Source organism: Papio anubis, chromosome 9, assembly GCF_008728515.1.
Source record: "Papio anubis isolate 15944 chromosome 9, Panubis1.0, whole genome shotgun sequence".
Taxonomy (NCBI): domain Eukaryota; kingdom Metazoa; phylum Chordata; class Mammalia; order Primates; family Cercopithecidae; genus Papio; species Papio anubis.
This window is the reverse complement of record NC_044984.1, coordinates 2,864,046-2,877,474: the sequence shown is the minus strand read 5'-3', so window position 1 is coordinate 2,877,474 and position 13,429 is coordinate 2,864,046. Positions and strand designations below refer to the sequence as shown.

At 51.5% G+C, this 13,429-nt stretch overlaps 1 protein-coding gene across 3 annotated transcripts; it reads left to right on the top strand.

Annotated features, from left to right (window-relative positions):
- Positions 1 to 2,169: 2,169 nt before the first annotated feature.
- On the top strand, positions 2,170 to 12,714 carry NRIP2 (nuclear receptor interacting protein 2). Of its 3 annotated transcripts, XM_017946492.3 has the most exons (6): positions 2,179 to 2,801; positions 6,876 to 7,028; positions 10,223 to 10,305; positions 10,588 to 10,709; positions 10,960 to 11,012; positions 11,316 to 12,714. In XM_017946492.3, the coding sequence occupies exons 1-6, from the start codon at positions 2,610 to 2,612 to the stop codon at positions 11,406 to 11,408; spliced, it is 696 nt and encodes a 231-aa protein (XP_017801981.1). In that variant the 5' UTR covers positions 2,179 to 2,609; the 3' UTR covers positions 11,409 to 12,714. The 3 variants fall into 3 exon arrangements, with proteins under 3 accessions (XP_031506887.1, XP_017801980.2, XP_017801981.1); XM_031651027.1 differs by having other exon boundaries at positions 2,170 to 2,801; positions 10,588 to 11,012; positions 11,316 to 11,433; XM_017946491.3 differs by having other exon boundaries at positions 2,170 to 2,801; positions 10,588 to 12,714.
- Positions 12,715 to 13,429: the final 715 nt, after the last annotated feature.

Genomic DNA, 13,429 nt, shown 5'->3' with positions numbered 1-13,429 from the left:
GAATAACAGACATTTTCCAAATGTCTTGGACGAGCACACGCTCACTTCTACTCCTAACAGTTCGGAATGGCTTAATCTTCCTGAATAGTTGGATGAAGACTTCCCCCTCTGTCTCATTATTAGAGACCAATGGAGTTATTCCTTGTTGATTAATTAATTTTTTTTTTTTTTGAGCCGGAATTTCACCCTGTCACTCAGGCTGGAGTGCAGTGGCTCACTGTAACCTCTGCCTTTCAGGTTCAAGCGATTCCCCCACTTCAGCCTCCTGAGCAGCTGGGATTACAGGCATGCGACACTATGCCTGGCTAATTTTTGTATTTTTAGTAGAGAAAGGGTTTCACTACATTGGCCAGGCTGGTCTCGAACTCCTGACCTCAAGTGATCCACCTACCTCGGCCTCCCAAAGTGCTGGGATTAGAGGCATGAGCCACTGTGCCTAGCTAATTTTTTTTTTTAATTCTCTAACTGTTAGGTCAAAAAAATGATGAGGGGAGGAAACTGAGGTGTCATGGGCAAGGCCCGACAACCAACAGGAAGGTGCTGCAGGGCGGGTTCCTTCTGACAGCTGTAAGGTAGGGTCCGCTCCACACCTCTCCCCTGGCTTCTGGGGGTTTACTGATCATCTCGGGTGCTCCCTGAATTGCAGATGCATCATCCCGATCTCAGCCTTCACATGCCGTTCTCCCCGTGTGCATTTCTGTGTCCAATTTCCTCCTTCTAGTAAGAGCGCAGTCATATGGGAGTAGGCTCATCCTAATGACCTCATCTTAACTTCACCATGTCTGTAAAGGTCCCATCTCCAAATGAGGTCACATTCTGAGGTACTAGGGGTTAGGGGTACATTTGGGGGGTGAAGGAAACACTTCAACCATACCACTTTCTTTCCCTCTAAATGGGGATTAGAATACAATCTTTCTTCATATAATTGCAGTGCTTGTGAAAGTGTCTCGAAGAGGCTTGGTTCCTAGAAGTTCAGTAGACATCTGGTTTGCCTGAACGTGCACGTGCCTCGGAGCTGTCTGGGTCGGACTGCACCCTTAGGGAGCAGGGCTCATTCTGTGAGAGTCCAACACAGGTAAACAGGTGCTTGGCCAATGCATTTCTCTGATGGTGAAGAGGAAAGGCTGGAGAGAAAAATCTACTGATACGCCAGGGCTAGAAAAAGTCTGATACCAAGTGCTGGAGAGGATGTGGAACCTCAGGAGCCCCCGTGTGCAGCTGTCTGAGTGTGCACTGGTAAAAACACTCTGGCAATATGCCAAAAAGGCAAAGCTGTATATGGGACGTCCCAGCAATTCCACTCCTAGGTGTAGGTGTATACTCTAGAGAAATGCTGACACAGGTGCCCCAGGAGATGTGTGCAAAAATATTCACAGCAGCATTGTTTGTTAGACCTAAAAATGAAAAATAACCTCAATTTCCTCAATGTCATGCATGCATCTAGTGGAATACTATGTTACACAGCAGGTGAAGTCACTTAACTAGAGCTAGGCATATCGTATGGATGAATCTCACTAACAAATATTGAGCAAAAAAGAGCAGACTGCAGAAGAATAAATACAGTGATAGGACAAAACCAATGATGTATTGCTTAGAATGCATATAGAAGTATTTGCATAAAGAATATAAAGAAGTATGGGCCTGATAAACACCGATTTCAGCAGGTGGAAGTGGAAGTGCACGGGGAGCTTCAACAGCTTATTTTTTAAACTGGTGATCAGTAAAGAGTACTGGTTATCTTACTCGTTATAACTTCTGTATATTTGAAGTGTAACATTTTTTAAAGAGCCAGGACTTGAGGAGAGTCATATAAAGGAGACTGAGATGCCAGGGACCATTTCTACTCGTGGGAAGATTCAGAGGTGTTCCTGCCATTCCCTGGAACCCAGAATCCAGAGTAAATTAGTTAAAGACTCTGACATCTGCTAGGCGCGAGGGAAGAGACCTAAGGAGGTAAAGCTAGGGGGATGGGAGGAGGGACGGACACTCGCGTGCTGCCCCTCTCTGATCTGAATCCAGTTATTGGCCTGCACGCCAGCCCCGGGCTGCGGAGGAAACAGCTGGGCGGCCCTGGGAAGCCTGGGAGGGATGCAGAGGAAGGGGGGGCCACACAGGCTGGGAGGGGCACTAGGGCTGCCGCCCCCACACAGTGACAGGCGCTTCCTTGCAAACCACCTGGCACAGGCACCCTGACAGTTTACAGTACTGTCTGTCTCTCCTTCTCTCTCTCTCTCTCTCTCTCACACACACACACACACACACACACACACACACACACACACACACGCCCCATCCACCGCCCGCTCTGAACAGGACCCCAGCGTTGGGGACGGGGCCAAGTCAGCCAGCTGTGGGCCCTGCCAACCCTCCCTCTCTTCTAGGACTGGGTTTTTCCAGCCGGAGTCTCACTCCCTCTACAGCAATCTCGGGAAATTGGAGACGACGCGGCTGCTCCTGAACATTCTTTCTTTCTTTCCTCTTTCCCTCCCGCGGGGACCCTCCTGTTGGAAGGAGAGCTGCAGCGCAGGACGGAGACAGGCAGGAAGAAGCAGAGAGGACTCGGTGACGCCCCCCTGAGCAGCCCCCGGCCCACTCCTCCAGCAGGGGCCATGAGCACCAAGCAGGAAGCCAGGAGAGATGAGGGAGAAGCCAGGACGAGGGGGCAGGAGGCACAGCTTCGAGACCGAGCCCACCTGAGCCAGCAGCGCCGGCTCAAACAGGCCACCCAGTTCCTGCACAAGGACTCGGCCGACCTGCTCCCGCTGGACAGCCTCAAGAGGCTCGGCACCTCCAAGGATTTGGTGAGGCATCCCCCTCCCCCGCCCGCGTCCCCTGGCCCTTTCCTTCCACTTCTCAGATCCTGAGCAGGACCAGAACGTGCAGACCCTCAGCTTTCAGGTCCCGCTCCCTTGCTGAGACGGGGAGAGGTCGTATGCCAACTTGAGGCTCTTCACTGGGGATGTTACCATGGTTTGGTGGCTCTGAGGGGTCCTATTCTCACTGCTTAGCTTCCCTGCCTTTTCCCTCTAATGGCCCAAAACTTGAGGGTGGTGAGGAGCTAGGCTGTTTAGGAGTGGGGGCTTACAGGAACACAGGAACCTTCTAGAGTGGTCACTTAAAACTGGGAGGGCCTGGAGGACTGGCCAGTTTAGGGTTGTGACTTCCTGCTCCCCCTGAACCACAGGTTCCCTCCACCAGGTCTGTCTATCCATTTGTCCTTTCTCCTCAGAATCAAAGCATTGGGGGGTCTCCATCCTTTCCAGGGCATCAGGGTTTTGTGTGGCTCTTGCCAGGGGCCCCTGGCCGCCTTGAATGCTGCTCCCCCCACTCGTAAGTGGAATAGACCTTCCAGGCTCCTCTCCTCCCATCCGTCTGCAGCAGCTTTGGCCTCAGAGGAAGGGGGCAGGGGAGTAACAGTAAGGATGTGAGTGGGCGGGGGACAATTGCAGATTCAGGCATTCCTCTCTGAGGCAGTGCTGACAAGCGGGGCCATGGAGCCACTTTGCTTGGGATCAGATCCTGGCTCTGCCACTTACTAACTTGGGCAATTGACTTTATGTCTCTGTGCCTCAGTTTCTTCATCTGTTAAATGAGAATAAAAGCAATCACAGGTTTGTTGGGAGGGTTGTTAGAGCTGATATATTTAAAGCACTTAGAACAGTGCGTAGTAGCAGGCGCTATCTAAATGCCATGATTATTCCCCCAGCTACTATTCCATTTAGTCTGAGAAATATTCCTGGCCCCTGACCCATGGGAGAGAGGGAATCCTTTGTGGAAAGGCTTGGGAGCACTCGGTTCCCAGTCCCCTCTCCTAGTCTGAGAACAGGTACTCAACCAGGCCTGCACTGAGAGGTTGGAAGCGTATCTGCCGGCCTGCGCTCCACCAACTGCTTCTCCCAGGGAAGCTGAAGGCCAGTGCAGCGCCTTGTTACCTTTCTCTACTTAGCTCTACCTTTCCAGACTCCTCTCAGCCTGGGTGCCCACACCAGGACCACAGCCCAGAGGCCTGGCAATTCCCTAGCTCCGAACAAGGAAAAGGGATTGCACTGAGACTTCAAGGAACTGCCAGGGGCTTATTGCTCCTTGCAGTGGCAGCAAAGCATAGCTGAAAAACAGGAATGGAGCAGGGAAGTGGGTTGTCTGGTTCTCAATGGCTAGAACCTACTGGGGACCATCCTACATCTGTTTGGCCCCAGGAGAAGGTGCTCTACTGACATTGCCATCCCAGAGTGGCAGGTCCTGCCTTCTGACGAGAAAGTCCTGAGCTTTTCACCTCTCCCCTCTGCCCAGGATGTCCCCAGTTGATCTCTAGCAGCTACCTCCTGTGGCTTTGGGAGCAAAGGCACGACAGGTAGGGGAGACCCCATTGTCTCCCTCCCTGGGATGGCTGTGGAGCAAACTGCACAACAGTGGGAGGGGCCTGAAGCCTGTGTCCATCGTGGGAAGTGCAGAGCCAGTCTCTCCAGCCAGTCCCAGAGCTCGCTGAACTTTTCCCAGCACTGGGTCTCCTGCTGGCAGTTTCGCTGCCAGGAGCAACCCCAAGGGCCTCATTAATCTAAGGGCAGAAAAACAATCCCAGGCTCCCAAGGAGAGAGGGCAGGTGGAGAGGTGCGTAGAGCCTGGGAGAGAGTCAGTCTGCAGCAAGCATTTATTGAGTGCCTGCTAGATGCTGAGCCATGCCCTGGGATATAAAAATGAGCGAGGTAGACTCAGGGGCTTTCCAGGCTAATGGGAGAGTAAAATCCACACATAACATTTGTGAGAAGCATGGCAAAGGGAGCTAAGACAAGGGACCCCAGCTTAGGGTGTATGGAGAGAGAAGCATGAAGAGCTCAGAGAGGGTATCCTGGAGAAGGTACATCCTGCATGGTAAGATGTACACAGAATCCCGAACTTAAGATGCAACCTCTCTCTCAAATAAAGTGTGTTAAGTCAGTTCTTCAGTCTAGCCTCGAGAAGAGTGGGGAAGAGGAGTTTCAGGAAGAGAGGAGAGAGGAGTGAAGGCATGGAGGCAAAAAGCAGCCTGGTATGAGTGGTGCTTCTGGGGCCCACAAACAGAGTGGCAGGGAAGGAGGCACAGCCCCGTCATCTGGGCTGTGGATCACCTTCAAAAGCTTGAGCTCCAGCAAGCAATGTGAGGTAGGGGGTCTTTGATGCATTTTAAATAAGAGAGTACATGGTTAGTTTCATGTTTTACTTTGGTGCTTCTCAAACTTTAACCTGCACACGAATCACCTGGGGATCTTGTCACAATGAAACGTCTGATTCAGTAGGTATGAGAGTCTGCATTTTTAAGAGGCTTCGAAATGATGTTAAAGTTGCTGATCTGAGGACCACGTTTTGGAGTAGCAAGGTTTTTAGCTTCCAGTCTGAAGCTCCAAGCAGATGTATGTGAAAGGTAACAGGTCTGGAGACAGGTTATGAACTTAAGAAGGTGTTTGAGGGATCCAAGAGAGCTGCGGGGAGTGTGGAACACACGCGCTAACAGAAAGGAAGGAAGGAGGCCAGGTGCTGTGGCGTACGCTTCTGGTCCCGGCTGCTTGGGAGTCTGAGGCTAGAGAATGCCTTGAGCCAAGGAATGAGAGTCCAGTCTGGGCAGCTTAGCAAGATCCCATCTTGAAAGAACAGAAGGCAAAAGAAAAGAAAAAGAAAGAAAGACGAGAGAGAAGGAAAGGAGGGACAGATTGATTCTACACAGGAGGCAAAACCGGCAGAATCTGGGAAGTGACTGGATGGAATGGGAGTGGTTGTAGATGAGGGACAGGTCAAAGATGATTCCCAGCATCCTAGTTCTTAAGAGTTTTCTGTTTGTTTGTTTTGTTTTGTTTTTTTGAGATAAGAGTCTTGCTCTGTCAACCAGACAGGAGTGCAGTGGTGTGATCTTGGCTCACTGCAACCTCTGCCTTCCGGGTTTAAGTGATCATCACACTTCAGCCTCCCAAGTAGCTGGGACTACAGGCACGCGCCACCACACCCAGCTAATTTTTGTATTTTTTTTTTTTTTTTTTGAGATGGAGTCTTGCTCAGTCACCCAGGCTGGAGCGTGGTGGCGCGATCTCAGCTCACTGCAAGCTCCACCCCCCCGGGTTCCCGCCATTCTCCTGCCTCAGCCTCCCAAGTAGCTAGGACTACAGGCGCCCGCCACTATGCCCAGCTAGTTTTTTTGTATTTTTAGTAGAGACGAGGTTTCACCGTGTTAGCCAGGATGGTCTCGAGCTCCTGACCTCGTGATCCGCCCGTCTAGGCCTCCCAAAGTGCTAGGATTACAGGCGTGAGCCACCGCACCCGGCTGTATTTTTAGTAGAAACAGGGTTTCACCATGTTGGCCAGGCTGGTCTCGAACTCCTGACGTCAAGTGATCCACCCACCTTGGCCTCTCAAAATGCTGGGATTACAGGTATAAGCCACCACGCCTGGCCTAGTTCTTAAGAGCTTCTTACTGTTTTTCATCACACCACCAACCCTGGGATTTGAAGCCCACTGAAGGATGAGATCAGAGGGGAAGTAAAAAAACAAACCTCCTAGTTAAAAAAAATATATAAGTTTGAGACAAAATTTCCCCCAAGCATACTAATTCCTGAAATGTCCCTTTAGCTACTAAGTCAGTTTAACCAAGAACGGACCATTCTCCTCTTCCCATTTCCTCACTGCTGAGCAATCTATGAGTGTCCAAGGAAAATGGCATGATTTGATACTGGGGCTACTCTGCTCTCATTACCTGACTGCTGGGACCCTAGGGTCAGCTTCTAGGATAAGGCTCAGGTCTGGGGTGGGGGGTTTGGGGGAGCATCCTGGGATATCTAAGTGGGGTAACTGAGCAGCCTGGATACCTGGGTTTAGAACTGCCTACCTTCATTGTTTCGTGATGGAGCCAGCAGCCGCACAGTGTGATCCAAAGACGCCTGGTAGAGGGAAACCCGAACTGGCTTCAGGGGGAGTCTCCCCGGGTGCAGGCCCTGATTCATGGCCAGGAGAGCAGGAGGAGGACCAGCAGGACAGAGATTCCAGCTCTTCTGGTCAACTGCAAGGTGAGAGGCCTCCCAGGGACACACTTTCATTAACAACCCTGCCTGCGCTCACTTCACCTACTCTCCTTTCTGCCCTGATGGCAGCGGGAAGGAGGGAGAAAGGACACGTCTCTCCCTAGCTTGGACCTAACCACGATCCTCTACCTCCTTCCTCCCTGCCCCAACCCATCTTTCCTTGGTGCAACTCCGTCTGTCACCACCATTCCTCGGCCCCCTTTCCTTGGTCAAAATACAGTACTTAAATTAAGTAAGTACTCCTCAGTGTGCTCTACACAGACGAATGGTGTGCGTGCATGGATAACGTAATTTTGGAAAAAACTCATGTGTTCCAAGGCATTGGCCCTGTAATCTCTGGAACCATTTAACCACTCAGTCACTACTGAACGTTCCCAATAAATTCTCAGTGGTCCTGGGCCACCGTCTTTGCTCTGTGCTGCTTCTACCTGGATTGCTCTCTTCTTGCTCTCCAATAATTCTGGGTCCGCATTCTGCAAGCTTTTAAAGCCCACATCAGGTGTTACCTCCTCCTTGAAACCTTTTCTGATTTTCCCAGTAGGAAACAGCCTTTCCTGCCTCCCAACCTCTAAGGCATGTTACTCATCCTTTTAAAAAATTTTTTTTTTTTTTTTTTTGAGACGGAGTCTCTGGCCAGTCACCCAGGCTGGAGGCAGTGCTTGTCTCGCTCTCACTGCAAGCCCGCCTGCCAGGTTCACGCATTCTCCTGTCTCTCAGCCTCCCTCCGAGTAGCTGGGACTACAGGCGCCCGCCACCACGCTCGCTAGTTTTTGTATTTTTAGTAGAGACGGGGTTTCACCATGTTAGCCAGGATGGTCTTGATCTCCTGACCTTGTGATCCACCCGCCTCGGCCTCCCAAAGTGCTGGGATTACAGGCTTGAGCCACCGCGCCCGGCCAAATTTTTTTTTTTTTGAGACGGAGTCTCGCTCTGTCACCCAGGCTGGAGTCCAGTGGCGCGATCTCGGGTCGCTGCAGCCTCTGCCTCCTGGGTTCAAGCGATTCTCCTGCCCCAGCCTCCCAAATAGCTGGGATTATAGGCCCGCACTGCCATGCTTGGCTAATTTTTGTATTTTTAGTAGAGACGAGGTTTCACCATGTTGGTCAGGCTGGTCTCAAATTCCTGGTGCTGGGATTACAGGTGTGAGCCACTGCGCCCGGCCCTGTTTTTTTTTTTTTTTTTGAAGACAGAGTTTCACTCTTGTTGCCCAGGCTGGACTGCAATAGTGTGATCTCAGCTTACCGCAACCTCCACCTCCCGGGTTCAAGCAATTCTTCTGCCTCAGCCTCCTGAGTAGCTGGGTTTACAGGCAAATGCCACCGTGCCTGGCTACTTTTGCATTTTTAGTAGAGACGGGGTTTCTCCAGGTTGGTCAGGCTGGTCTCGAACTCCTGACCTCAGGAGATCCATCCACCTTGGCCTCCCAAAGTGCTGGGATTACAGGTGTGAGCCACTGTGCTCCCTGACTTTTCCAGTCCTTTTATTTATTTTTTTAAGATACAGGGTCTTACTCTGTCACCCAGGCCGGAGTGCAGTGGCATGATCAGAGCTCACTGCAGCCTCAACCTCCTGGACTCAAGCGATCCTCCCACCTCAGTCTTCTGAGTAGCTGAAATCACAGGTGTGCGCCACCACACCCGGCTATTTTTTTTTTTTTTTTGTATTTTTAGTAGAGATGGGGGTTTCACCACATTGGTCAGGCTGGTCTTGAACTCCTGGCCTCAAGCAATCCTTCCACCCTGGCCTCCCAAAGTACTTGGATTATACATAGGTGTGGGCCATGGGGCCGGGACATTCACATCCTTTTATAGTCCTTAATAGTCCTTAAAGCTTTCTACAGGCGGTGGCTCATGCCTGTAATCCTGGCACTGTGGAAGGCTGAGGTGGGCGGATCACGAGGTCAGGAGATCGAGACCATCCTGGCTAACCCAGTGAAACCCAGTCTCTACTAAAAATACAAAAAAAATTAGCCGGGCGTGGTGGCGGGTGCCTGTAGTCCCAGCTTCTCGGGAGGCTGAGGCAGGAGAATGGCATGAACCCGGGAGGCGGAGCTTGCAGTGAGCTGAGATCCCACCACTGCACTCCAGCCTGGGTGACACAGCGAGACTCCGTCTCAAAAAAAAAAAAAAAAACTTTCTGCCATATAGTAGAGTTAGATTTTACTTCCTTTAGACTCCTAAAGAATAGCACTCACCGATGTACCTTCCAGTAACATATCTTATAGCAGATACTCAACGAATGTTTGGAATGAGAAAATGACCTGTGTGTATATCCAAGTGTATATCAAAATGTCTGTCTATGTCCCAAAGCAGGTGAACTTGTCCTCCTTTGTTTCTAATGGCAAACTTCTTGGTTACCCACAGCTGAGTTTCCTAACAGGGGATTCCAGTCTTCTCATCCTTCCTCTATTCCTAACCTGGAGTTTTCGAACCAGGAGGCCATCAAACTCCCAAGGATTCCTCTGAATAGATCACCATTTCTCCATTTCTGGCAGCTCTTCCCCAAATTTATGAACTCATCACATAGAACCACTTTTTTTTTCCCGTTTTATTTTTTGTAGAGACAGGGTCTTGCTGTGTTGCCCAGGCTGGTCTTGGACTCCTGGCTTCAAGTGATCCTCTTGCCTCCAAAGTGCTAGAACTACAGGCATGAGCCACCTCACCTAGCCCACTTCCTTTTTTGATTTATCCGGGAGTTCTGCCCCTATTGTGTGAGTCTCATAAAAACCAGTTTTTGTTTTTTTGGGTTTGTTTTGAGATGGAGTTTTGCTCTTGTTGCCTAGGCTGGCGTGCAATGGTGTGATCTTGACTCACCACAACCTCTGTCTCCTGGGTTCAAGCGATTCTCCTGCCTCAGCCTCCCAAGTAGCTGGGATTACAGGCCTACGCTACCACGCCCAGCTAATTTTGTATTTTTAGTAGAGACAGGGTTTCACCATGTTGGTCAGGCTGGTCTTGAACTCCCAACCTTAGGTGATCCACCCGCCTCAGCCTTCCGAAGTGCTGGCATTACAGGCGTGAGCCACTGCGCCTGGCCCCGATAAAAGCCTGTTTTAAAGACAGTTCATTTTCTCCACTCATTTCTAAAAGGGAGTCATCAGTGGGCTGGGAAACTGAAGGACCCAATCCCAACCCATTCTCCTAGGGACTCACTGATTTGGCACAATCCCTCTTTCTCAGTGCCAGGACCTGCTGCTTAGAGTGGCCGTGGACACAGGCACCCAATACAATCGGATCTCTGCTGGATGTCTCAGCCGCCTGGGGTAAGAGTGGCCCAAAAAAGCAAATGGGGGACAGGGTTTCTTTTTGGGCTGATGAAAATATTCTCAGATTAGATAGTGACGACAGTTGCATATTTTATCTCAATAAAGCTGTTATTTAACAAAAGAGTGGCTAGAAGACTCTGGCAGAGAAGGCAAGGATTTAGACCCCACGTGAGGTCAGGGGTTGGAGGTGAACCCATAGTAGAGTGGGATGTCTGCTGATTAATGGGGTGAAGCCCACTGGGGGCTGTGGTAGCTATAACCTTTGCTTCCCAACCACAGGTTAGAGAAGAAGGTCCTAAAAGCCTCAGCTGGGGACCTGGCCCCTGGGCCCCCAACCCAGGTGGAGCAGTTGGAGCTACAGCTGGGGCAGGAGACCGTGGTGTGCTCGGCACAGGTGGTGGGTAAGTCCCCCCTTCTGCAACAGCCCTGGTGCTCGCCTCTCACCTTTCTCTTCAGGGTGGGGCAAAGGCAGAGACTTTCAGTCCCTGCAGCACAAGGAGTCCCCAGAGATGTTCTGACCATCCCTCATCTCCGTGCCAGTGCCCTTGGATCTGGGGATGGGGTGGGCAGAGAAGGAGCAAGGGCTGAGAGGAGGGCAGCAGTGACCGCTGGGAACCCTCAGCCTCTTCGGTTTTCAAATGGTTCCTGCAGATGTCGAGAGTCCTGAATTCTGCCTGGGCCTGCAGACTCTGCTTTCTCTCAAGGTAAGGCACCCACACTCAGGGCCTGATCCAAAGCACCAGGAAAAAGTAGTAGAAGGCACAGGTGTGGAAGCTTGGACCAGGTTCTGATGAGAGTGACTTAGAGACTGGCAATTGTCCCTTTGCTTCCTTAGAGGTTCCTTACTCACCACCCAGTGAAAAGTCAAGAGAACTGGGTCACCCCCTCCAACAGGAGTCAAGGGAAATGGGGATAAGGGGGAGAGCAAAAGGCAGGTGGAAGCTGTGGGAAGTGGGAGGCAGGTGACGGGCTGAGGTGAGCCGGCATGACTGCTCTACACCCCACAGTGCTGCATCGACCTGGAGCGCGGAGTGCTGCGGCTGAAAGCCCCGTTCTCAGAGCTGCCCTTCCTGCCTCTGTACCAAGAACCTGGCCAGTGACTGCTGTCTCAGTCAGTCCCCAGAGGGAAAGACCTTGCCTTAGCAGAAGAGGCGTGTGGGGAACGGGTGCTCTTGAAGCCAGGTAGCTGGGGACTCCGGTGTCTGCCCTTTGAATCACCACCCTGAGCCCTGCTGTCCCATTTCCCCCAGCCGGCCACATTCCTCTCTGCTTCTCAGCAGCTGTCCTACTCCCCAGGGGGAGTTTTCACTAGAGCGCCCACGACGCCAGGTTTCTCATTCATTTCCCTCCAAGAAGAGCGAAGCCAAACCAGGACCACAGATGGGAGGCTAAGCAAAATGGGGTGCCTGCCTGGGCTGGGTCGAAGGCTCTGCTGACTGCTGTCCTTGCCCAGCACCCAATTCCACCCCAAACGCAACTCAACTTCCCACACCACCATGTCTCTCACCACACCTTCTGGGGCTCAGTATCTCCCACAATTACACTGCCACGCCTCACCAACCTGGGTCCCTGGACCTCCTGGTGTCTGCCTCTTGGATTCTGTGCACATCTGCACAGATGTGGGGGAAGAAACATGAGACAGAATTCAATACAACAAAGAGATGGAGTTAGTATAGGAATGTCCATCTCATAAGGCTGAGAGCTTTCATTAGTTATTTTTCTGGGGCTGCAAATGTCTGAAGCCAGTTATTGTTTGATTACCCTGTGCAAAACCTTGGACATACTTCTGCTATTAACGCTAGGTGTTTATCCTTCTCCACTTGCTTTTTGTACCCACCGAGCCCCTGAACTTTGGGTGTGTGTGTGGCAGAGCCTTGTAGAGAACTGCTCCTACGAGGCAGACAGGACAGTGAGGCTGTCACCACTCAGACTGAACCTATTTAGTATTCTTTCTGATTTCTGGAACTACCCACCTCGTTAGGCCTTCTTCCCATCCCCGTCTCTGGTCTCTTGAGCTTAAGCTCGCCTTGTCCTGGAATCAGTGGCTTTCTAACCCCCCACCAGGCTTTGCCAAAGCAAAACGACAGAGGCTTTTTCTTTTTTTTTGAAGTTTGGGGTCTGTCAGGAGAGAGAGGCTTTTCTGAATTCACTGTAAAGAGAAGAACCCAAAGCTTCAGAGGCCAGACCCCTGAGAGTCTTTCTGGCTGGTGTGAGTCTCTCAAATCATGGATTAGGAGTAAAGAAAGAGGCCGGGCGCAATGACTCATGCCTGTAATCCCAGCGCTTTGGGAGGCTGAGGCGGGCGGATGACTTAATGTCAGGAGTTTGAGACCAGCCTGGGTAATATGGCAGAACCCCATCTCTACTAAAAAATACAAAAATTAGCCAGGTATGGTGGTGCTCACCTGTAATCCCAGCTACTTGGAAGGCTGAGGCACAAGATTGTTGTGAGCCAAGTTTGTGCCATTGGACTCCAGCTTGGGCGAAGGAGTGAGACCCAAGGAGTCTCCAAAAACAAACAAACAAACAGGGGGAGAGGAGGACAGTGGTAGAGCTAACCTGAACTGGGTGGGACCCTTGGGCTGAGACAGAGTCCTGAGCCTGGGGTAGACTGGGTTAGAGAAGAACCAGGGCCGGGCGCGGTGGCTCACGCCCTGTAATCCCAGCACTTTGGAAGGCCGAGGCGGGCGAATCACAAGGTCAGGAGGTCGAGACCACAGTGAAACCCCGTCTCTACTAAAAATACAAAAAATTAGCCGGGCGCAGTGGCGGTCCCCTGTAATCCCAGCTACTCAGGAGGCTGAGGCAGCAAAATGGCGTGAACCCAGGAGGTGGAGCTTGCAGTGAGCCGAGATCGCAGCCTGGGCAACAGCACGAGACTCCGTCTCAAAAAAAAAAAAAGAGAAGAACCGGGATGCGAGGAGCTGCCTGTGACACCTGGCCTGACCTTTCCCGGCTGCCTCCCCTGCCCTCAGAAGGAAAGGAGAGGGGCTCACTTATCACGTGTGCCATAGTACCTGGTCTCAAAATCCTAAAAGCTTTCCTCTCCCTCACTGCCTTGCTCCACAAGGTCCGCTTTCCTGGGTCCTGTGCTGTGCCTTTCCTTGTCTGCCTCCTGCTG

Bases quoted from the DNA above. Each gene is read 5' to 3' on its own strand.
- NRIP2 (XM_017946491.3), top strand. From the start codon at position 2,610: ATGAGCACCAAGCAGGAAGCCAGGAGAGATGAGGGAGAAGCCAGGACG. The intron at 2,802-6,875 runs GTGAGGCATCCC...TGATGGAGCCAG, and splicing joins TCGGCACCTCCAAGGATTTG to CAGCCGCACAGTGTGATCCA. The intron at 7,029-10,222 runs GTGAGAGGCCTC...CCTCTTTCTCAG, and splicing joins CTCTTCTGGTCAACTGCAAG to TGCCAGGACCTGCTGCTTAG.